General features: G+C 41.4%; 1 protein-coding gene across 11 annotated transcripts in view; it reads right to left on the bottom strand.

Moving 5' to 3' along the window:
• Window positions 1-25,465, bottom strand: part of bcas3 (BCAS3 microtubule associated cell migration factor) — a 1,025,650-nt gene that overhangs the window by 851,335 nt on the left and 148,850 nt on the right. For 10 of the 11 annotated variants that reach the window (XM_077541215.1, XM_077541214.1, XM_077541217.1 and 7 more), the window contains 3 exons: window positions 7,149-7,273; window positions 6,297-6,462; window positions 6,096-6,193 (listed from right to left, as the gene is read on the bottom strand). In XM_077541215.1, coding sequence (XP_077397341.1) covers window positions 6,096-6,193; window positions 6,297-6,462; window positions 7,149-7,273 — 389 coding nt within the window. Of the gene's footprint in view, window positions 1-606; window positions 861-6,095; window positions 6,194-6,296; window positions 6,463-7,148; window positions 7,274-25,465 lie in introns of those variants that run through there. The other variant, XM_077541220.1, reaches the window with a different exon arrangement.

Here is a 25,465-nt window from a genome sequence, read left to right as displayed (position 1 = left end):
TTAAGAATTGCCGAATTGTGTTTGTGTGTTTGACAGGATAACCAGGATGAGCCGCGGTGTGTCTTCTGTGGAAGCGATCTCCTCACGTCCGCATGGGTGGTGGGGGACGCTTACTACGGGCACTGCTGCTATCCTTTGCCCGCGGAGGATGAGAGTAGAGAAATGTGGCTCATCCCTGACGGGCTTTTTCTAAATTTCGTTTTTGATCTCTTCACTGATATCCACTGCGGTTCCTGGGTGTGGCCTGGCTTTGCTGACCTCGCGAGCTCAAGTAAGTTGGAAGGTTTGGTTCAAAGTAACATGAAGAAAATACGTTATTTCGTTAACAATGGGGGTGAACTCATCGGGAGAACTTTCCCTTTGATGCGTATGATATGGCGCCTGCCTGACGGTACTCAACGCCTAACTTTCAACACGCCGGCTGGCTTCTGTGTAGCCGCCACTCCTTTGAGACAGGTCAAACCTAATCGGGACGAGGGGCCCTACGCGCCTGTAACGCCCTCCTCGCCCGTCCTGGACCGGGTAGACGAGCCTGGGGAACCCAGTGCCGCCCGTCAGGACGTCCCAGTCGGTAAGGTTATGCCACTGGTGAAGTTTGTAACTACCTCTCCGAAGGTAACGTCATCTGGTGATGACCCGGAGGGTGTGCCAGGCGAGGATGGGGGTGGAACGGGGTCGTCTCCTTCCCTGATTGTGGGTGAGATGGGCCTGTGGTCTCCTCTTGCTGATCCTCCGTCGGACTCCTTGCCTTCTGAATCCCCGGTGTCTCCGTTTCCGGATGACATAGGGTTGGATGAAGTCGAGTGGTTGGAGCTGAATGACGGGCTTGTGCGGTTGATCAGTATGGACACCATTGATCTCTAGGAGGGGGTGTTGAATTGAGTGGATTGAGTGGGTCAGATGAAACGCCATATCATGTAAAATGAGATAACAAATTAATGGACTAGACTCAATTCTTAGTTCGAGACCAATTGGTGTCTACATGAGTGAAAACCAAACCAAATGGCCTCTGTGTGTAGCTCCTTAAAGCAACCACCAGATGCCGCCAAACCGGTACAACCAAGCTGCACTCAGCACAGCTCGGGCATACCATATAAGGTAACGGAAGTGGCCAAATACAAATTAAAAGTAAATAAAAGGTATCCTGAATTAAGTAATAATACACACACACAATCTAAATTCGACAATTGTTAGCCTGAATTATGGATCAATGCTTACAGCACATTGAAGCCACTATGAAGCTTTGCTGTCTTTTCTTTTAATTACGAGCGATACTGTATTTTAATCGCTTATAAGATTGCTGTAACTGCATTGAGTGTAAAGATTACCTGTATGCAATTGTTTTCTCCTAACATTGTCATACAAGATGTGTAACATGAAATAGAATCAGCCTGTGTTGAATTGAGTGGATTGAGTGGAGTCAGATGAAACGCCATATCATGTAAAATGAGATAACAAATTAATGAACTAGACTCAATTCGTAGTTAGAGACCAATTGGTGTCTGTAGGACTGAATCATTCTTTGGCCTCTGGGGGTAGTTCCTCAAAGTAACCACTAGATGCCGCCAAACCTGTACAACTAAGCCGCCAACTCAGCATTGCCCGGACACACATTCCTTATAAGGCCAGATATAAATTGAGTGTAAATGAATGTTATCCTGAATTAAGTAATAATATATAACACAACTATATTCGACAATTGTTAACCTGATTTTTGGATCAATGTTTGTAGCACATTGAAAGTCAACTATGAAGTTTTGCTGTCTTCCTTTTTCTTCTCTTTCATAATCGATATTGTCTTTTATCGCTGATAATATTGCTGTAACTGCATTGAAAAGATTGACTGTATGTACTGCTCTCTCAACAGGACATACAGGATGTGTAACAGACTTAGAATTAACCTGTTAGGACCCTGAGAGAATTTGGGATTTAACATGTAATGTATATATATGTTATTCATGCTTGCTTAATTAATATATATATGATTTTATTGATTTTAATGTTCATCATTGTCAGATAGAGCTGAAGACCTTGACATATTTTCATGTATGACTCATCATTCAACGTTGTGTATCCATGACACATTTGTAAAGAATGTATGACTTCATCTTCATGGCTCGTCTGTGGAAAATTACTGAAAATGGGTTCCAACAAGTGCGCGTTGATATGAGGAGGCGGAAGGACATTCACGGAAGAAGTCAGTGGTCTGACCGAAGGTGATAAAAAGCCGTCACCAACTACGATCGGGGTCCTTTCTACTCTGCGATCTGGTCGGTGAAGGAGTGTATTCCTGAAGATGGATTTATGCCTGTTTGAGGACTTTGGTTTTTTACGAAGGACTGGAACCAGCCGTGAATGGAATTATCTTCAATAATTGGTAATGTACAACTTTGTTTTAGCAATAATGATGTATAATAGGAAGATATGAATGACTAATCGCGTGTTAGGGTAGGGGCCATTTAATACACTCCCATATCTTCAAATTATTTTTAGCCAAAAACATCTTATTGTAAATCAGGTCTTAAGCTTTTCCGAGAAATGATCAATCTCAGAAAGCTTATTGTAAAAGGTTATATTATTTTTAATCTCCTGTCTTTATCTTATTTTATTTTATTTTAATTTATTTTATTTTATTTTGATTGATTTAAGGTTTTATCATTAAAAGTGATTGTTATGATTAATATTGGTTGTCTTATTATTGTCAATAAAATTGTTTGAAAGACAATGTTGTGATTTTTTTATTCATATCGGTTGTCTTATTATTGTCAATAAAATTGGTTAAAAGACAAGGTTCGTATTAGTCATATTATTGTCTGGTCTGATTTTATTTTTATATTCGGACGTTTGATAAGTCCGTAATTGTTTTTGATTTTATTTTGAGACTCGGACGTTTGATAAGTCCTTATTTGTTTTTGATTTTATTTTGAGACTCGGACGTTTGATAAGTCCGTAATTGTTTTTGATTTTATTTTGAGACTCGGACGTTTGATAAGTCCTTATTTGTTTTGATTTTATTTTGAGACTCGGACGTTTGATAAGTCCGTAATTGTTTTTGATTTTATTTTGAGACTCGGACGTTTGATAAGTCCTTATTTGTTTTTGATTTTATTTTGAGACTCGGACGTTTGATAAGTCCGTAATTGTTTTTGATTTTATTTTGAGACTCGGACGTTTGATAAGTCCGTAATTGTTTTTGATTTTATTTTGAGACTCGGACGTTTGATAAGTCCTTATTTGTTTTGATTTTATTTTGAGACTCGGACGTTTGATAAGTCCGTAATTGTTTTTGATTTTATTTTGAGACTCGGACGTTTGATAAGTCCGTATTTGTTTTTGATTTTATTTTGAGACTCGGACGTTGGATAAGTCCGTATTTGTTTTTGATTTTATTTTGAGACTCGGACGTTTGATAAGTCCGTATTTGTTTTTGATTTTATTTTTATGGACATTTTATGAGTCCGCATTAATATTATTTTTTTCCCTCTCCAAGAAAGACAACAGAATTGGACTTTTGGAAGAAGGTAAATGTATTTGAATAACCTCTAACCAATGCTTCCATCTGTATTAATATAAGTCAAATAATCCTGCTTGATATGTAACAAATCCGTATGATCCTAACAAGGATTATTAAATTACTAGGTCAATAACAAATGCAAACAACTCAGAGAAGTGGAGCTGCCAATGAAGTGAGGTGTACATGCTAGCATTCCTGGGCTCTGTGTGTGTGGTTACTCACTCAGGATTGATAGGTGGATGAAAACGGATTGGCCTCATGATAAGAAGACAGTGAACAAACCTAGGTGAATCCACTTTGATATATCGACTTATCTAATTCCCGTCTCCTCACGCTGACGCCTTAGAGCGGGTGAGGAAAAAGGGGAATTTCTAACCCTTTAATTGGAGAGTCGATCAGGACATATTTCCCGATTTAAGTCCTGCGGGTAAGCGGAAGTTGACACCTGTTAAGATTCCCTGAGAGAATTTGGGATTTAACATGTCATGTATATACATGTTATTCATGCTTGCTTAGTTATGTTTAGAATATTATCATACATTATGTTGATTTGATGTTTGTGACTATCAAATAAGAGCCAAGACCGTTGAATTGTAACTGAGACTTTAGCAGCACGATGAATTTCCTGTTTGAAAAACAGGAACTGGTTGCTAAGCTACGCAAGCCATAGAGCGCAACCTGGTTCAACAGTTTCCTGTGTGCGCTGATGCAAGATTGAGCTGATGCAATGTTGCGCGCCTGTCACTCAACTGTGTGAAGACTGTGAACAAGCCCTAACTCGTCTCGGCGCATTGATATGTGAAGAGACTACAAGAGACTGGAAATCCCCCAAGACGCGCGGAAGGACACGTTCACCAAGAGGAAATCAGTGACACGCAACCAAGGTTATAAAAGATCGTTCCCGGCGAGGATCGGGGCTCTTCGACTTCTCCCTGCGATGAACCTGTATGGAGTGTGTTCCTGGAGGACTGTTCAGCGGCGTGGTAAGACTTAGGTTTTTTCGAAGGACCTTTGGCTGTTAGCCGCGACCGGGACTTTTCTCCCCAAATTGGGTAAAGTACAATGCCTCTATTAAATAAGATGTTTAGTAGGAAGTTATGAACGGTTAATCGCGTGTAGGGACGGAGCCATTTAATACACTCCCATATCTTCAAATTAATTTTTAGCCAAAAACGTCTTATTTTAAATTCAGGTCTTGAGCTCTTTTGAGAAGTGATCAATCTTAGAAGGCTCTTATCAAAGGTTTAGATATTTAAGTTTAATTTCCCTTTTCCTATTTCATTCTATATTTTATTAAATTTTAATTTTTATTGTATTTGTGATTTATAATTGTGTCTCGCGTCTGGCGAGTGCTCATTAAAGGAATTGAAAACTGTTTTCTATATTCATATTATTATTTGAAATAAAATAATTGAAAGACAATTTTTGATTTAATTATTTTATTCGTTTCTTTCGGTTTTATTTTATTTCTTTTGGACATTCTATATGTCCGGGGACATTTTTATGAGACCTAATAAAAAGATTTAAAAACCGATTGTGAATTATTTTGTTTATTTGTTTATTTGTTTATTTCTATTTTTGTTTTATTTCTTTCGGACGTTTAAGAAGTCCAGGTCGTTTTATAAGACCTTATTATTTTCCTTCGAGACGGACAGCAGCAACGGACGTCTGGAAAGAGGTAAGTGCATTCTAATAACATCTAATGAATGTTTCCATCTGTATTAATAAAGTCAAATACTCCTGCTTGATATGAAACAAGTCCGTATGATCCTAACAAGGATTATTAAATGACTAGGTCAATAACAAATGCAAACAACTAAGAGAAGTGGAGCTGCCAAGTAAGTGAGGTGTTCAGTCTATTATTCCTGGGTTCTGTGTGGTTGCTCATTCAGGATTGATAGGTGGATGAAAACGGATTGGCCTCATGATAAGAAGACAGTGAACAAACCTAGGTGAGTCCACTTTGATATATCGGCTTAACTAATTCCCGTCCCCTCACGCTGACGCCTTAGAGCCGGTGAGGGAAAAGGGGAATTACTGACCCTTTGATTGGAGAGTCGATCAGGACATATTTCCCGATTTAAGTCCTGCGGGTAAGCGGAAGTTGACACTATTCATAATATTATTTATTACAATTATTGTTTTTAACTATTATTTTTATTTGTATTAATCAGTATTATGTTTATCTACAACACGTGTCAAGAGCCGATCCTCGAGGGCAAGAGTCCTGCATGTTTTTGAGGTTTCTCTACTCCAACGCACCTGATTCAATGATCAAGATAATTATCAGGCTCCTGCAGAGCTTGCTGATGAGCTTAAATATGTATCAGCTGTGTTGAAAGTGGGAAACCTCCAAAACCTGCAGGACTGTGGCCCTCGAGGACTGCAGTTTGACACCTATGATCTACAGTATGCAACTACTGGTATATACAGTGGCAGGCAAAACAACAAACTTGTATATCACTCAAATATATCAGCTTTGTGTGTAATTCAAACCCAGATTTCACACTGAGTTGTGATTTAATTGAATTAAGAATTATTATTATTATTATAAATAACATGCCATTTTAACCATGCTTACCTGCTAAAAGGTACTCGAAGTACTGCACCTTGTTGGAGGCTAAAATTAATGCATGGTTGGAGTTAAAGGGTGGCTGTAACTCATTCCATTGTGGAGTTCTGTTTTGGAAACACACATACACACGTACGCACACCCCCATACACATATTTTGTTAAGACAAAAAAGTGTGTGTTGAGGGCGGTGGGGGTGGTTGGATATCACCTTGCTAACGTCCAGCATGCCCTTGGCGAGGTGCCAAGTTCCAAAGCGGTGTCATCGCTTATCTTTTGTGCAGTGCTTATTGGCCGAGGTTCGAGCGCATGTTCTACCAAGTTACCAAAACAGCTGATGATGTACAGTGAGTCGATAATGGTCTGTCTTGACTGATCTAAAAACAAGATGAAAAGCAATGTTAATAATGCAATTCATGTTATATACCTAGTCATAAGCGATTGGAAATTGTAACAACAAAAGGCGCACATAAGTGGACAATGTCTCGTTTGAAACAAAAGGCGACAACAACAAAAAAGTGTACATCGTGAGAAAAATTTAAAAAAAAGCCACACAACCACGCCATAGGGCGGATGAAAAACATGGAGTGTCTTACTCAGTTAATCCATCCATCCATCCATTTTCTTGACCGCTTATTCCTCACAAGGGTCGCGGGGGGTGCTGGCGCCTATCTCAGCTGGCTCTGGGCAGTAGGCAGGGGACACCCTACACTGGTTGCCAGCCAATCGCAGGGCACACAGAGACAAACAACCATCCACACTCACAAGCACACCTAGGGACAATTGGGAGCGCCCAATTAACCTGCCATGCATGTCTTTGGAATGTGGGAGGAGACCGGAGTACGCGGAGAAGACCCACGCGGCCACGGGGAGAACATGCAAACTCCACCCGGAAGGCCTAAGCCTGGACTTGAACCCGAGTCCTCAGTGCTGGGAGGCGGACGTACTAAAAACTCATCCATCGTGCCACCCTCTGTGCCATCTTGATGGTTTTAATTCAAATTACAAATACAAAAGAGTGACCAAATCACATTTGGTAAGTGTGCTTGTGATCAACCCGAACCTTTCTCTCTTTTCATGGCGGGGTTTGTGATGAACCATGACAGGGAGGAGGCAAAGATGGCGGCCACACAGAACTCTCCTCCACTGGACTTGCTTGGCGAGATCTGAGGGGGTGGTTTACTTTTGCTTTGGGAGGAAAACAAAGAATAGAAGAGAAGAATAAGAACAACAGTACACAGAATTATACAGTACAAGAGTACACAGTACACACAGGTTTTATTGCTGGAAACTTCGGAATGTATTAACACTCATGCCGTCTGTTCGTGGTGCTGAATTTTTTCATACAGCACCCATCCCACCCACTCAAAGTCCATGAGGTCCAATTTAGCTCAAGGTTTTTCAAGCCCATATATATAGTACAAGCCAAAAGTTTGGAGACACTTGCTCAAGCAATGCATTTTCTTTATTTTCATGACTATTTACACTGTAGATTCTCACTGAAGGCATCAAAACTACGTCTGAAAACGTGGAGTTATGTACTTAAAAAAGGTGAAATACTTGAAAATATGTTTTATATTCTCTTTCACTCATTGCTATGATATTTTTGCACACTCTTTGGCATTCCCTCAATGAGCTTCAAGAGTAGTCACCTGAAATGGTTTTCCAACAGTATTGAATGAGTTCCCAAAGGTGAGAATGCCAAGAGTGTGCAAAGCAGTAAGTAGAGCAAACTAAGGGTGGCTATTTTGAAGAGACTAGATTCTAAAACATGTTTTCAGTTATTCTTAGTTCTTAATTTTGATGCCTTCAGTGAGAATCTACAATGTAATTAGTAATGGGAAAAACAGCAACTGACAAATTGAATAAGGTGTGTGTAGATATATATATATATATATATATATATATATATATATATATATATATATATATATATATATATATATATATATATATATATATATATACACACATACACACACATTTTCTTTGCCGCTTATCCTCACTAGGTTTACCCCGCCTACTGCCCAAAGCCAGTTGGGATAGGCTCCAGCACCTATGCCAGCTGAACTGGTTGCCAGCCAATCGCAGGGCACACAGAGACGAACAGCCCCTCACACTCACAAACACACCTACGGACAATTCAGATCGCCCAATTAACTTGCGATGCATATCTTTGGAATGTGAGAGGAGACCGGAGAACCCGGAGAAAACCCGGCACGGGGAGAACATACAAACAGGAAGGCCAAAACCTGGACTCAAACTTGCGTCCTCAGAACTGGGAGGCGAACGTGCTTTGCTCACAAGGGTCGCGGGGGGTGCTGGCGCTTATCTCAGCTGGCTTTGGGCAGTAGGCGGGGGACACCCTGTACTGGTTGCCAGCCAATCGCAGGGCACACAGAGACGAACAACCATCCACACTCACAAGCACACCGAGGGACAATTCGGAGCGCCCAATTAACCTGCCATGCATGTCTTTGGAATGTGGGAGGAGACCGGAGTACCCAGAAAAAGACCCACGCGGGCACCCAGGAAGGCTGGAGCCTGGATTTTCCTGTCATACTTCCAACATTCAAAGTCCCTACTCTAAGTCCTCGACTCGTGGTGTTCCTCTTCTTTCTTCCTACGAACACACCTTCCTCCTCTCCTTCTTCGACCAACAGTAGTCCAATTTCCACCGGCACCCTGTAGGTCAGTGGTGTCCAAACTACGGCCCGGGGGCCATTTGCGGCCCGCCGTCCATTTTTTTAGTGGCCCACGACATATGCTAAAAATGGCATTTGACTCAGTTCAAATAAAATAAAAACAAAAATGTTTGGAGATGGTAAAAGTAAGAAGGGAGGGTGTCAAAAACACACGTCCTATTAAAGGTTATTTTAGTTGGCTAAAACTAACAAAAAAAACTAAAATTCAAAAAACAATTTCATTAATGAAATAAAATAAAAACAAAGATGCTTTTTAAAATAAGAAAACTAACTGAAACTACATTTTATGTTCACAAAACTAACTAAAATAAAACTAACTATAATTATAGAAAAAATGTCCTTCGTTTTAGTCATTGGTAATTAATTTAATGCATGAGCCTTTTGGAATGATTTTAAATGTGATTTTTAGTAGATTTATTTTGATATAAACCGGAATAATGACGTTTGAAAGTATGTCACACAGAAGTGACGTCATCCAGCAGCAGCCAATAGAAAAGCACCTTCAGATGACATGGTGTTTTGTTAAATATATTCATCACAAGGGTTGCGGGGGGTGCTGGCGCCTATCTCAGCTGGCTCTGGGCAGTATAGGCGGGGGACACCCTGGGCTGGTTGCCAGCCAATCGCAGATTTTCAATTTATATTTTTTTTATATTCATTTTTATTTTCACTTTTAATCATTTATTTATTTATTTAGTCATTTATTTATTTCGAATTTTGGCAGTTATGGTCCTCCATAGTAGTGGTGGTAACCTCTACCCCCTCCAAATGAACCTCTTGCCGGACCTTGTCTACCCCAGGTAAAACTTTCTAGAGCCGCCATTGATTAGCACCTTTGAAAATAATACCCCATTAAATCACCACAGAAAGATTGAGCAAACCAGTCAGGGATAAAAAAGCTTCAATTACGATGTATAAGTGACCGACCACAAGAGAAGAAACTTAAGACCCTTGGAAAAGACCGCATGCTATTCATTATCTAATGTGAAAGTAGTCAACAAAGGGAAGGCAGAGAACAGGAAGTTGGGAAGTGACACTCTTCATGAGTCAATAATCTCTAAAAGTGACTGTCATCATGAAGATTCTCTTAAAAGCTTGTAGCTATGTAATGTCATAAGGTAGCATGAGCAAGAGAAAAACAAATCAGTGTAGGACCTCATTCAACAAGAATAAACTAAACAATATTAAAAATACATTGATTGAGTGATCTGTCATCATACAGCAACTGTACATAAGAATACAATATTCACTACTGAAATGGATGAGACCATAAGTATTAAATTTATCACTGATAGTACATCAGTACAAAGAGTCAAAGGTGACAATGGTAAAGTGGCCATGGAGTTTTATTGGCAAAATATGCTCCAAAGAAGTGAGGTCTTCACAAAATATTGGGGAATCCAGTGATAATATATTATTAGGACCCGAGCAGTGGCAGCGGCGGTACCGCATGGAGGCCCTATTGTTTTTGAAAGAATTCTTATTATTAATAATAGGGCCCGAGCAGCTACCGCTGCGAACCCTCCCAATCATAGTATTTTGATTAGTCTTGGTGCATAACATTGGGGAAAAATGTTCCTACTGATGGTAGGGAACAACATGTTGCCCTACAATGGCTTACCCCTGGAGTGCAAGGTGAGGAATGAACACAATGGTCAGCGTAATGGAGGCATTTAGTCAATGCCCACTTAAATGGCAGTAGGGGGGTGGACTACTCATACCATTTACCCTGTGCTGAGCCCGTTCAAACTCCGGAAGCTTCCAGGCCCCCAGCTGAGTAAATGAATAGACATGAACACACAAAATGTAGAAGGGCAACGTCTTGAAGGTCTCGAATCTCAGAGGGCTTTGTGATTTAGAATATGTCAGTATGTTTGCTCATCTGTTTCTTGTACTCTTGAAGAAAGTTTTGAGTGATGTAGGACAGTCTGGCAATTATTATATAATTCTCTCAGGGATGGGAATTGATAAACAATTTAGTTAATTCAGATTCAACAACGGTCCTGATCGATCCAGTACCTCATCAATTCTTTTGTCAATTCTCATTGGGTGAGGGAATGAAAATAATACAAATACCATACCATATCTGGCACACGCGGTAAAGACCAGTCCTTGAGGGCCGGAGTACTGCACGTTTTACAGGTCTTCGCTCTTCAATCACACCTGAATCAAATGATCAGCTCATCAGCGAGCTCTGCAGGAGCCTGATAATGACCCCGATCATTTAATCGGGTATGCTGTACAAGGGAACCCTCTAAGGGCCGCAGTCCTGCAGGTTTTGGATATTTCCCTTGTTCTACACAGCTGATTTGTGATCAGCTCATCAGCAAGATCTGCAGAAGCCTGATAACGAGCCTGTTAATTGGAATCAGCTGCACTTCGAGTAGGGAAATCTATAAAACCTGTAGGACTCCGGCCCTCGAGGATCACAGTTTGCTACCCCGGATGGAGGATTTTTTTAAACCTTAAATGCCTCTTACCTTATATTTATATATATTTTGTGTAAAATTTGTGTAATATAATTAACACTCTCCATTAAATATAGAATCTACTTGAAAGCAAGCAAGTACACACTTTCTTTTTATTTTTTAATAATTTGAAATAAATTCAGGGTTCAAGGGTCAAGCCCTGATCACTATGGAAGACGCCCGGAAAAAAAAAGAAAAAAAAAAAGAGCTAGCTTTAGCTTGCACCAAACGATTATCACTGTTTGAAGCAGGGGGCGCCCTAAAGATTAGCACATGGAGTAGGCCTGTTTCCAAATGTTCCATGACATTCATTAATCTGACTGTCTCTATTGACAACAAGCCTCAATCTTAGTTAACTCTTTGACTGCCAAAAACATTTAATCACGATTAATAAAATCACAATGTATCACACCATAAACGTTAAATGACGTCAACTACGTTTTTTTATTTTTTATTTATTTTTTATTTTTAAATCAATGGGCAGTGCAACATCTAAGTGCAGCACTGCCTGGGTTGTGGAATCAAAAACACTCACTAACTATGGCCAACAGATGGCAGAATTGTATCTCTTCAATGGGCTGCCCGTGTATCAAATTACAATGAAAGATGACGAAATCTGATGAAATAGAACATTTTCAAGGATGACGAGAATGATCACGTTTTGATAACGTGTAGCAGTAAAAGAGTTAATAAAGTGTCATTAATCTATGTACAGTGGTACTTCTACTTACGAACGTCCCGTCATATGAAATTTTCAAGTTACGAAACTCCTCAACAGGAAAATATTGACTCGTTACGAAAGAAGTTTCAGGATACGAAAGGTAAAACTACAGTATGGGCCGCGACTCGCAGCTCCCAAAGTTTACTGAACGCAACATACTTTCAGCTGCTCTGCCATTGGCTATTACTGGCATTCCATTGGCTAAGAGGAACCTGTACCGTATGTGACTATAGATACATAATAGAATGTGGCTATGTTGCGTCCTTGTCATTCGCCCCTCGGGCCATGAGATGTTGAGATAGTTTTACGTAAATTTATTAGCTAACGGCCGACGAATTTGTGCAAAAATTCAAACAATTGGTGATTAATGAAGGCTACGTTGCACAGTAAGTTTTTAATTGCGACGAGACGGGCCTTTTTTGGAAAAAGATGCCTCGCCATCGTACCTGAAGTTTCCATCAAGTTTCAGAATTTATTGAAAAGAATCACCCAGAAAATGTGTTCACGATTCGGGCGATCGCTCACTGTGATCATGTTTGCCTTGGACATTTTCAAAGGATTGTTAAAAAAAAAAAAAAAAACAAGGGCTCAAGGTGGAGGAGTGGAACCGTCACTTGCCTTCGCTGCCGGATGGCGTAGGTTCACTTATCCGCCTGGGAGATCAAGTGCGGCTTACATGATGTAAGCGTCAGTGAGTGAGTGATAAAAAAAAAGTGTTAAAAAAACAAACATCCACTTCTGAGAGAGAACATGAACCGAAAAGAGGGCAAAAAACGAAGAAGACAGCAGTTAAAAAGGTAAATGACCATCATTTTTATTCTTTACTCTCGTCTTTGTTTTTTACATTATGCACAACTTTCATTTATTGTGCAATAATCTTATTGTAACATGTATTTTTTACATGTTTTGATGCATTTTTATGCTTTATAAAACATTTATGTCTGAATTTTGGGAGGCTTGGAACGGATTAGGGCATTTACATGGAAAATATGTCTCTACTTACAAAATTTTCTACTTCAGAACTTTCTTCCAGAAGCAATTAATTTCGTAAGTAGAGGTACCACTGTAAATGCATGCTGTGAAGTCATGCCTAAAAAAGTTAAAGAGCCATCTCGGGCGAGTGCTTGCAATGCTAGCGATAGCATAAGCCAGACTTCGTATGTGGAAACGGACAATCTACCATTGACCTGGGAAAAAGCCTTGGATAAGATCCTCAATCACGTGAATAAAAGGTTTGACAAGCTGGATTTGGCTGGATTGTCATTGTTTTGCAAGTCACAAGTAAAGTCTGGTGGACCCCTTCATGGCCTACGTCACAATGACGTCACGGTGTTTACTGGAGGCAAAAACAACCGCTGGAGGCAACGAAGTGTAGCTAGAAGTAAACAACGCTGGTTGTCTGTTTATTCTATTCTATTTTTATCAGTTTACTCACATATTAACTCAAATGGCCGTTTTCCGCGTCCTTTCCGACGTGAATTTTCTGTGAAAATATGCTGACCGGTGTTAGAACCACACGCCACTGAGGTGTTTTTGCCTCTAACTAAGCCCCGCCCTTTAAATTGAGTCACATTGTTTACAAACTTTGAAGGGGTCTATACGTCTGCGTTTGCTCTTGCGTTACTGACCGGCGTCGATCACATGATCTACACGCGTCATGAATTTGAAGTGCCGTGTAGCTCGTGGCCGGGTGCAGCGCACGTGTTGCCTATCTCCTTGCACTATATATATATATATATATATATATATATATATATATATATATATATATATATATATATATATATATATATATATATATATACATACACACATATATATAATTAATTTCCGGACTTCTTAGATGCTTTACGTGTCAATGACTTGTCGGCCTGTGGAATGGCTGGAATGTGCTCTCATGATTGTTGAGTTCGTGCACTCATCAAAACGGACCTAAACACTTGTCATTAAGAAATATTGGTACCTTTGTCAAAAATGATGTCTACACAGTAAATTTCGTAGAGTTAATAATTTTACTCTTAAAAGATCGGATTTGGACCCACTCTAAACAGAGCAAACTTCTACACCTGGAAGAGAGTAAAATACTAAAAAAAAAAAAAAAAAAAATCACTTGAGCTCTGCGAGAATAATTAGCTAACATATTGCTGATGTGTCCTAAGGAGACCAAAAATGGAGGTATTTGAGGATTCTACCTGACACCTGTGTTACATTGAGTAGGAGTGGCATGGGTTAGTGGTTAGGGTGGCTGTCTCCCAAGCTTTCAATCGTTTGTGTAAAGTGAGCCGATAAAGGCTGTTAGCGTGTTGAGTATGGGTCATTATGACCAGAGGTGGGTAGTAACGAGTTACATTTACACCGTTACATGTAATTGAGTAACTTTTTTTAAACAAAGATGTACTTCTAAGAGTAGTTTTAACACACTATACTTTTTACTTTTACTTGAGTAGATGTGTGAAGAAGGATCGTTACTCTTATGCCGCTATATTTGGCTACACTAAAGTCGTTTCGTTTTTTTCTCCTTTTTTTCATTCATTATCTTTACCAGAGACGCCAACAGCAGTTCTGCCACATGACTGCATTTCACCAATCAGAGGTAGCAACAATAATCACATCAAGGTTGGGTGAATTATTCAGAGGGAGCAGCAGGGGTTGGTGAGAGGTAGAATGCCCGTAAAGACTGGTTTAAAAAAAAAAAAAAAAGTGTGCAATTGACTTGTGAGGGTGATGACCCCAACTCTCAAAGAATAACACATCCATCCATCCATCCATCCATCCATCCATCCATCCATCCATCACACTTTCATCTTTTAAATCGCTTCCTTTAATAGCAGCTCAGTCAGGCCATTAAAAAATAAGTGCGGTGATTTGCAAAAATAACAATATTAAAAATAATAATAATAGTTTTGTCTTTCTGTCATGTGCTGCACCAGCCTAAAAGCCCCTTTGCCGCCCAGGTCTCTGGAGCTCTGTAATGCAATTGCTCTAGTACTTGTTTGGCTGTTATATACGTATTAGAGTAATCTCGTGGCACATCTGCATCAGGTCAAAAGGTCTCATTCATCCTCTCTTGTTGTCTTTCTCATTAACATGGCTGCACTCTTTCTGCCTTTGCATCAAAATGTCTGGAGCTGGATTTGGTCGGGAGTGTGTTTTTCCTTTTGTGTGTGACAATCTTTCCATTTGGATTTTCATTTTTGTTAACATCATTCTTGTGTGCAGATGGGATGAGTGTCCAATTGTTTGTCTGCTTGTAAAATCCCCAATTTGGCACAGGCAGACATTTTGACATGTTAAAGCTGTCCTCATGGAAATTGTGTCACTGAAGAACAAGTTGATTTTCTGAGATCTAATAGCCACTGCAACTAATCAAAGCAAATATTAAGTCCCGTCTATGGTGTAACAGTGAAAATATTGAGTATCTATACTTCTGTGAACTCTGAGTTTTAATAAATAGAGCTTTATTCAGCTTGGTCTAATACTGCCAAATGTTGCAAACATAAAGCTTTATAGGAATTTCAGGAGTGGAGGCCTGCCTACATTCATCCAACTACTTGACCTTGATCTTGACCATAAAAAAAAAAGAGCCAAAAACCTGAGATTGTGGTGGGTGGGAGCATAGTGCAGTGTAGAAAGAGTACATTTGTTGCAAAATGTAGGTTAAGCAGCTGGTGTGTTCTGCTGTCCTGCCAAAATATATTCATACAGGTGTAACTACAGCTGCTGGATTCTCTGGATTTCTCCCTGTCACATATAATTATCAACACACTGCCAGATATGCTGTTATGTTCAGTCAGTAGCCACACCGCGCGCTGCTCGACTTGCTTAGATGAAAATATAAAAACATTATTCAAACGGGTATAAGGAAAAAACGGAGCGGAGCGCAATATATGCTGCGATGTGAGGACATATGACTACGTCTGGTAATTCTGGTTATTCTTTACTGCACAACTGATTTATGTTTCATGTACAGTGGTACCTCACCTCTAAATGTAGCCGCGAGGGGGCACAAGCCAGTGTCTTCTTGTGCCGGTCCCAAGCCCGGATAAATACAGAGGGTTGTGTCAGGAAGGGCATCCGACGTAAAACTTTGGCCAAACCAAACATGCAAATCAAATATATGACTTCCATACTGGATCGGTCGTGGCCCAGGTTAACAACGACCGCCACGGTGCTGTTGACCTACAGGGTGCCGGTGGAAATTGGACTACTGTCGAAGGAGAGGAGGAAGGTGTGTTTGTAGGAAGAAAGAGAAGAGGAACACCACGAGTCTAGGACTTAGAGTAGAGACTTTGAATGTTGTAAGTATGACAGGAAAAGGTAGAGAGCTGGTTGACATGATGCAGAGGAAGAAGGTGGACATACTGTGTGGAAAGGGAGCAAAGCTAGAAGCTTAGGTGCTGGTTTCAAATTGTTCTATCATGGTTTAAATAGGAAGAGAAAGAAGAGAGAGAAGATATCGTGAAGGAGGAGTTTGTTAAGAACGTCCTGGAGGTTAGAAGAGAGTCAGATAGGGTGATGACCCTGAAGTTAGGAATCAAAGGTGTGATGATCAATGTTGTTAGTGGGTATGCACCACAGGTAGGATGTGAGCTGGAGGAGAAGGAGAACTTTTGGTTGGAACTTGATGAAACGATGCAGAGCATCCCTAGAAGTGAGAGAGTTGTCATTGGTGCAGACTTCAATGGACATGTTGGTGCAGGAAACAGAGGAGATGAGGAGGTGATGGGCAGGTTTGGTATCCAGGAGCGGAACACAGAAGGACAGCTGGTGGATGATTTTGCAAAAAGGATGGAAATGTTGTGAATACTTTCTTCCAGAAGAGGCAGGAACATAGGGTGACCTACATGAGTGTTAGTAGAAGTACACAGGTAGACTACATCTTGTGTAGACGGTGTAAGTTGAAGCAGATCAGCAACTGCAAAGTAGTGGTAGGTGAGAGTGTAGCCAGACAGCATAGGATGGTTGTGTGTAGGATGACTCTGGTGGTGAGGAAGACAAAGAGGCCAAGGGCAGAGCCGAGGACGAAATGGTGGAAGCTGAAAAAAGAACAGTGTTGTATGACTTTCAGGAAGGAGTTGAGAAATGCTCTGGGTGGTGAGGATGTGCTCCCAGATGACTGGACAACTATAGCAAATGTGATCAGGCAGACAGGTCGGACAGTCCTTGGTGTGCCATCTGGAAGGAAAGGAGATAAGGAGACTTGGTGGTGGAATGAGGAGGTGCAGAAGTGGATCCAGAGAAAGAGCTTTGCTAAGAAGAAATGGGACACTGAGAGGACTGAAGAAAGTAGAAAGGAGTACAGGGAAATACAGCGTAAGGTGAAAGTAGAAGTGGCAAATGCCAAACAAGGGGCTTACAATGACTTGTATGCTAGGTTGGACAGTAAGGAGGGAGAGACTGATCTATACAGGTTAGCAAGGCAAAGAGACAGAGATGGGAAGGACGTGAAGCAGGTTAGGGTAATAAAGGATAGGGATGGAAGAGTGTTGACAGATGCCAGCGGTGTGATGGGAAGATGGAAAGAGTACTTTGAAGAGTTGATGAATGAGGAAAATTAGAGAGAACAAAGAGTAGAAGGGCTGACTCTTGTGGACCAGGAAGTAGAAAAGATTAGTAAGGATGAAATGAGAAGGGCATTGAAGAGGATGAAGAGTGGAAAGGCACTCGGTCCTGATGATATACCTGTGGAGGTATGGAAGTGTCTAGGAGAGGTAGCAGTAGAATTTCTGACTGGGTTGTTCAACAGGATGCCTGAGGAATGGAGGAGAAGTGTGCTGGTGCCCATTTTTAAGAACAAGGGAGACGTTCAGAATTGTGGAAACTACAGAGGAATAAAGCTGATGAGCCACACAATGAAACTATGGGAAAGAGTCGTGGAAGCTAGACTGAGGGCAGAGGTGAACATTTGTGAGCAGCAGTATGGTTTCATGCCAAAAAAAAAAAAAAGGATGTTGATTGAGAAGTACAGAGAAGGTCACAAGGAGCGGCATTGTGCCTTTGTTGACCTAGAGAAAGCTTATGACAGGGTTCCCAGAGAGGAACTGTGGTTTTGTATGAGGAATTCTGGAGTGGCGGATAAGTATGTTCAAGTGGTGCAGGACATGTATGAGGACTGTAAGACAGTGGTGAGGTGTGCTGTAGGTGTGACGGAGGAGTTCAAGGTGGAGGTGGGACTACATCAGGGATCAGCTCTGAGCCCCTTCTTGTTCGCAATGGTAATGGACAGGATGACAGACGAGGTTAGACAGGAATCCCCATGAACTATGATGTTTGCAGATGACATAGTGATCTGTAGTGAGAGCAGGGAAGAGGTGGAGGAGAAGCTAGAGGCGTGGAGGTTTGCCCTGGAAAGGAGGGGAATGAAGGTTAGCCGTAGCAAGACGGAGTATCTGTGTGTGAATGAGAGGGACCCAATGGAAGAGTGAGGTTACAGGGAGAAGAGACCAAGAAGGTGGAGTATTAAGTATTTAGGGTCAACAGTCCAGAGCAATGGAGAGTGTGGAAAAGAAGTGAAGAAGCGTGTGCAGGCAGGCTGGAACGGGTGGAGAAAAGTGTCAGGTGTGATGTGTGATAGAAGAGTTTCAGCTAAAATGAAAGGAAAAGTTTATAAAACTGTGGTGAGACCAGCAATGTTGTTTGGTCTGGAGACAGTGCCATTGAGGAAAAGACAGGAGGCAGAGCTGGAGGTGGCAGAGATGAAGATGCTGAGGTTCTCTTTGGGAGTGACCAAGCTGGATAGGATCAGGAATGAGTACATCAGAGGGACAGCACATGTTGGAGGCTTTGGAGATGAGATGGTTTGGACATGTCCAGAGGAGAGACAGTGAGTATATTGGCAGATGCTGAGTTTCCAAATGCCAGACAGAAGATCGAGAGGAAGACCAAAGAGGAGGTTTATGGATGTAGTTAAGGAGGACATGAAGGTAGTTGGTGTGAGAGCAGAGGATGCAGAGGACAGGGTTAGATGGAGGCAGCTGATTCGCTGTGGCGACACCTGAAGGGAAAAGCCGAAAGAAGAAGAAGAAGAAGTACTTACGTAATTAATTGGTTCTGGAAGAAAGTTCTTAAGTAGAAAATTTTGTAAGTAGAGACGCATTTTCCATGTAAATGACCTAATCCGTTCCAAGCCTCCCAAAATTCTGACATAAATGTTTTATAAAGCATAAAAATGCATCAAAACATGTAACAAATACATGTTACAATTAGATTATTGCACAATAAATGAGAGTTGTGCAAAATGTAAAAAACCAAAGAATAGAGTAAAGAATACACATGTTCTCTCTGTGTTTTTGCCTGGTGTTTTGTAAAGAACAGATCCAACGACGTTCGTTTTTTTTTAACAATCTTGTTTATTTTTATTTTATTTATTTTTTTATTTATCGCTAACTCACTCACTCACTCACTCACTCACTCACTCACTCACTCACTCACGCTTACATTATGTAAGTTGCACATCATCTCCTGAAGGCAAGTGACGGTTCCACTCCTCCACCTGGAGCCCTTGTGTTTTTTTTAACAATCCTTCGAAAATGTCCAAGGCAAACATCATCATAGTGAGCGATCGACCGAATGGTGAACACTTTTTCTGGGTGATTCTTTTCAATAAATTCCGAAACTTGATGGAAACTTCAGGTACGACGGCAAGGCATCTTTTTCCAGAAAAAAAAAAAAAAAAAAAAAGGCCCGTCTCGTCGCAATTAAAAACTTACTGTGCAACGTAGCCTTCATCAATCAACAATTGTTTGAATTTTTGCACAAATTCCTCGGCCGTTAGTTAATACATTTACGTAAAAATATATAAACACCTCATAGCCCGAGGGTCGAATGACAAGGACGCTACATAGACACATTCTATTATGTATCTATGGTCACATACGGTACAGGTCCGTCTTTGCCAATGGGATGCCAGGAAGATGCCAGTAATAGCCAATGGCAGAGCAGCTGTAAGTATGGTGTGTTCAAGAAACTCTGGGAGCTGTGAGTAGCGGCCCATACTGTAGTTTTACCTTTCGTATCCTGAAACTTTTTTCCTAACAAGAGGCAATCTTTTCCTGTCGAGGAGTTTCGTAACTTGAAACTTTCGTATGAAGGCACATTCGTAAGTAGAGGTACCACTGTAAAGCACTTTGTATACAGCAATGACTGTTCTTAAAGCGCTTTATAAATAAAGTTGAGTTGAGTGTTGAGGTAATGTTGCAAACGACGGATGAAATTTGCATGTAGATGATGGACTGTGATGTGAAACGGTACCGCTCAAAAAAGGTAACTGTGTAGAAATGCCAGCATATATGCGTGGTCTGATAACATTCTCGCAATGAATATTTAATTCCCTGCGCAATAAAGCGGCACCTTCATCAATAGGCTCATTTTCAAAAGACTTGCCATGTTCATGACAGAAGTGGACTTTTCATTATAGAATACACATTTACGCAAAAAGTCGCCGCAGCGGACTGAATGAATGAGGAAATGCAATGTCGTGTGTGGCTGAAAGGAGGTGGGTATAGGGAAAAACTCGAGGTTCATTGTGGAAAAACTTGCTACCGACCAGGTTAGGTTGATGGACCATGTTACTACGGTAACGGACCAAGAGCTTAAATGACCTCTTTTTGTGAAACAGGTGTGGGATCTGATTTTTGGTGCTGTCTCTTGAACTATTGACCTATTCTAGGCCAAATGTTCAAGTGAAATCCTTTTCATGCTAAACAACTTTACGATTGCTACTTGTGTTTAAATAGCCTAAGGGAATTGAATGCCAGTGTGTATCCTGACTTTTCACAAAGGGAATCATGTATTTGTTACCAATTAATCATTTTACTTAATTTTGAAACTCTAAGGTGCCAGCTGAAAATACCAGAAATCACATGTTCACGATGGTCAAACTGTTGAAAAGAACTTCCCCTTCAAAATCACATGTTCACGATGGTCAAACTGTTGAAAAGAACTTCCCCTTCGAAATCACATGTTCACTGTGGTCAATTGTTGAGAGCTGCCCCTTCACGCTTAAGGGCCAAAAAACGAACAAGAGATATCCTGAAGAAGCTAACAAGCATGACGGTGAAAAAGGTCAGAGCAGAATCTTAATTACTTTATGACTTCTAGTGGACAATCATAGGAGAAGCTCAGAACAAGGATCTCATTATTTTGCAAACGGTCAAGTGGCAGTCAGGTGACTCGGGACAGGGATCCCGTTGTTGTTGGCTGGGGGACGAGGCTTGAGACAGGGCTCTCACTATTTTTGGGTGTCTGCAAAAGGTTAGTTTAGCAAAATTATTAGATTATACAATGTAAATGATAGATGACCTTATTTTATGAACGAATAAGTTCTTTTCAATGTAAATGATAGGTCACCTTATTTTTATGAACGAATAAGTTCTCTTGATACCAGTAAAACTTGTTACTACTTCTGGTCTCAAGAACGGGAGGGGGGACGTATGATCTGCGGGCTACTCAATAACAATTGGATACCAGTAGAAGTCACAAAACTAAGCTCGCACTACCCCCTAGTGGTCAAAAGCAGATACCATTAGCATTCAATAATTTGCATCTCGTTAATAAGTGGGTTTGGCCGAGGCTTTCCCGTGCCAATAAGATCTAAGCGTGAAGTGGGCAGACAAGTTTGACAGCCAATTGGGAAAAGAGGTTGTACCATGGATGAAGCTTTATAAACTGCTGCACTTCCTGAGATGATCAGATTTTTTCCATTTGCGCAAATTGAATGGTCTCATTGTGCTTTTGCCAATAAAGCCACTTTTTGTTCAGCTTGACTTTGGACTCCCGCCTATTCTTTTTCCCGACTCGCATTTGATTTCAACACACAACGCAAAAGGAGACCTGGAGCACCAGCCTGCCAGCAGGTGCTGAGACAGGTGACGCTGCGGCCAGCCTTCCGGCTCCAGACCTGACCCGAGACCCGACATTTTGGTGCCGTGACATCCGGATTTGGACAAAGTTCTGGGGAAAAAACGGACAGCGTGTCACGCCAAATCGGTGCGTTACTTCCAGACAAGGCCTACAAAAAATTAAGGTAAGCAGACCTTTTATTCTGCTCAATTATTAAAGTCTGGAAACTAACTGCCTGATCACGGCGTGTCTAGCTGTCTGACATATGCCCAGGTCTATTTCGAATTTAGTCAAAAGTAAATTGCAAATTGTAGGAGTCCAAGTCAACCTGACCACGTGCATGTTGTATGTTTGTTTGTCTTGATTGTGTGAAAAACGGCCAAAGTATTAAGTAGAAAGTGTTCTTTGCTCAAGGTGAGCTGCCCCAGGAAGGGGTGATCCAGGAAGGATAATTTTCGTTGTAAAAGCCTAAAGGTTAGGCTTCTGCTCTAGGTGAGCTGCAGATCCAGGACGGATCCTTGTTGTTGTAAAAACCTAAGAGGTTAGGTTTCTGCTCTAGGTGGGCTGCAAATCCAGGACGGATTATTTTTGTTGAAAAAGCCTAGTTAGGCTTCTGCTCTGAGGTGAGCCACAGTATTATTGTTTTAAGACCCGAGGCGGGTCTCGTCCGAAGGGACTTGTTGTAAGTCCGAGATGGACTCATTGTGATGTAAATTTGACTGGTAACTGAGCACCTGCTTGGGTAAAGGTGACCCTATTTTTCGGCCTCAGGACAGGCCGAGAAGCATTGTGCTAAGTGTGTGAAAATTCGGGCGGGTTTCTAGGTCGAAGAAGACCTTATTTTTGTGTGTGTTCAAGAGCCTCGGAGTAGGCTAAAGAAATTGTATTGAGCCAAGTGATTGCAGTGTCCCCAGCCAGGAAGGTTTTGGGTCGTTAAGATCACTGTGTTTTTGTCTATAAGCTTAGTTCAAGAGGAACTATGTTTGTAATGTCTTTTGGTCTGTGACAGGCAAATTGTGTGGCAGACGGCGGACTTGTGGATAAAAGTGGATTGCTAGTAGGAAAAGCATAACTGAATGTTGTTTTTTAAGAGTCCATTAGGGATAATCAAGAAAAAGTTGTTAACTGGAAAGAAGATGGTGTAGTGTTGTCTAGTGGTGTTTGAGCTAAAGTTGGATGAAAAGTATGCAAAATAGTGAGAAGGTTAGTGGTTGATGCCTGTGTGCTAGCCAGTTTGGCGAAAAGACAAAGGAAGGTTTTCTGAAATACTGATGTGAAATAGGTAATTAGGGAAGGATTGTGAGATAGTGGGAAATAGTGTTGGAAAGATTTGTGAATCGCATTGTGAATTATTCTGTGGATTGCATTGTAAACGGCATGGAAAAATAAGGAATAAAATTGTTAAGCCTGCAGTGGGAGGGATAGAAAGGAAGGAGAGCGGGTTTAAAAATAATAATATTAATAATAATAATAAAAACTAATAAATAAAGTGCCTTTTTGTTATCGGCAACAATAATAAGAATAATAACGAGAGCAATAATAATAAAATAATTAAACGAATAAATAAAGAAAGGAAATAGTAAAATAGTATAAATAAAAGTAAGGTGAGTGATATGAACTAATAGTGGATGGAGAATATAATCGTACAGGAAAGTGTGCCAAAATTAAATATTCCTGATATTGACGAGCCCGAAGTGCAGGGAATAAGAACCCACTTCTGGCTTGAACGTACGTTTCGTGACAAAAACGGGAAAGAACAGTGGCAAAGTGAGCTATTGATAAATCATAAACTGTGGAAAATAACAGATTTCTGTAATCTTGGGTGTATTAAGAAAGATTTTCCCGGTATTGACTGGGACTTGCAACTTAGGGAAATTTGGACAGCAGCCCGGCTAGCTCCACTGTTGGACTATCTCTGCAGAAATTTTCAAGAGCAAGCAGTTGTCCCTCTAAAACCTTTATTGGGAATCCCCAACCATTTGCCTCTTGTGGGAGAAAACAAAATTTCAGAAGATCCAAAGCTCTGTATTTCAGTGGTTCCCCGAAAAGTGCATTGGGAGGTGGGTAAATTTGGGCAATTAACTAAAGAAATTGACTGTGACGGCGAGGAGCAGCTAAGGCTAACTTTTCACCCCCGAACAAAACTAAAAACTGCTATTACCGCGGGCAAGATAATTGTCTTGATAAAAGTAAGCGCGGACAACGAACCGGCAAGTCTGAATTCACAATCAGGTGAGGTTACGCAGGGCGTCATGGGTGTTCGACACTCAAAGGGAGTCGGGACATCTAGCCCAATGGCATTTGTAATCATGCAAAAACCTGATTTTGAGCAACAAATTCGACAATGTATGGCAAAGTGGCACAAAAGAACCTCTGGCCAATTAAGATGGCCTAAAGAAGGGACCTTTATGGCTGCCTGTTGCGATGAAATTGAGCAAAATATTAAACATTATAAAGGAAAAGACTTTAGCGCAAGCAGGCAAGGAAAGCGGGCGAGAGAGCGAGAAGTGTTGCGATTTTTTAGAGAGGAGGGCAGAAAGCGGGCATTTGGAGCATCACAGCTTCCGCTGAGGGAAGACGGGCCGTCTCATCCTCAAATTCAAAAAAATAAAGCTGAAGAGCTACTGTGCCTGCCTACTGCTCCAGAGCTGCAGGCCAATCCACCACCATATACATGTGAGAAGGGTGGGGGCCAGTCTGGTCAATACGTGGTAAGGGGGGGCCAAGACAGAAGTTTAAGCGGGGAGGTTACAGGCACTTTTGAGGTGTCATTCAAAACACAGCCAAAAGCAGACAGAGGATATGGAAGGGTGGGCTTTGATGCAGGTGCGAGGGCGGGCGGTTCTTCGGACTTGTCTACATCCACATGTAGTCCTAGCCCATTAGGAGACATTTTAGGTACAGACATGCATGCATGCACGCACACTGTTGATCCAAGCGAGCTCACACGCGCGCGCGCGCGCACTCTATTGACCCTTTGACCCTTGCACACAGGCGCGCTGCTGAAGCACACACACTCACACGCATCAGAGCCAAAGAGAATAGTATAGACACAGCCCACAACCCGACAACTCGATCGAGTTTATTCACACATAGACTTGATCCTAATTCGCAGACACGCACACCCATGATTGATGATGAGCAACTGGAAGAAAAACTAAGTGCCCTCCATGAAGTGATACGAAAAGTAGGAGTGGATGCTTTGCCCATGTGGTCAAAAAAGAAGAAGTTCACGGATGACTCATTGGACTTCATGGAAATGACAACTCAAGAAACGAGAGACAACAGAGAGCAATACAGAGACATAATGCTAGCAGAGTGCCTTAAAAAGCAAGGACATATCACACGCGCGAATGAGGGAGGCTCCAACAATGGGCTCCTTTCACTGGCTGACATGGAGAAGCGGTACGGGGGGGGTGAGAGCAGGTGCCCACAGACATCCCTGATCCAGCTGTCAGAAAGCGCTGCCGAACCAACACCTCCAATTCTAAGCCCCCAGACTCCCTTGACGGCACGACGGGAGTTGAACCTGCACCCTGGGCCCACTCCAGAAGGAGGCCAGCATCCACGCCAGAGCCCACCATCCGCTTCCTACACTGCTCCCACGCCCAACCAGGAAGCTCTGGTGGACATCCCTGAGACATTT

Source organism: Festucalex cinctus, chromosome 13 (assembly GCF_051991245.1).
Source record: "Festucalex cinctus isolate MCC-2025b chromosome 13, RoL_Fcin_1.0, whole genome shotgun sequence".
Classification (NCBI taxonomy): Eukaryota; Metazoa; Chordata; class Actinopteri; order Syngnathiformes; family Syngnathidae; genus Festucalex; species Festucalex cinctus.
This window is presented reverse-complemented; position numbering and strand designations above follow the sequence as displayed.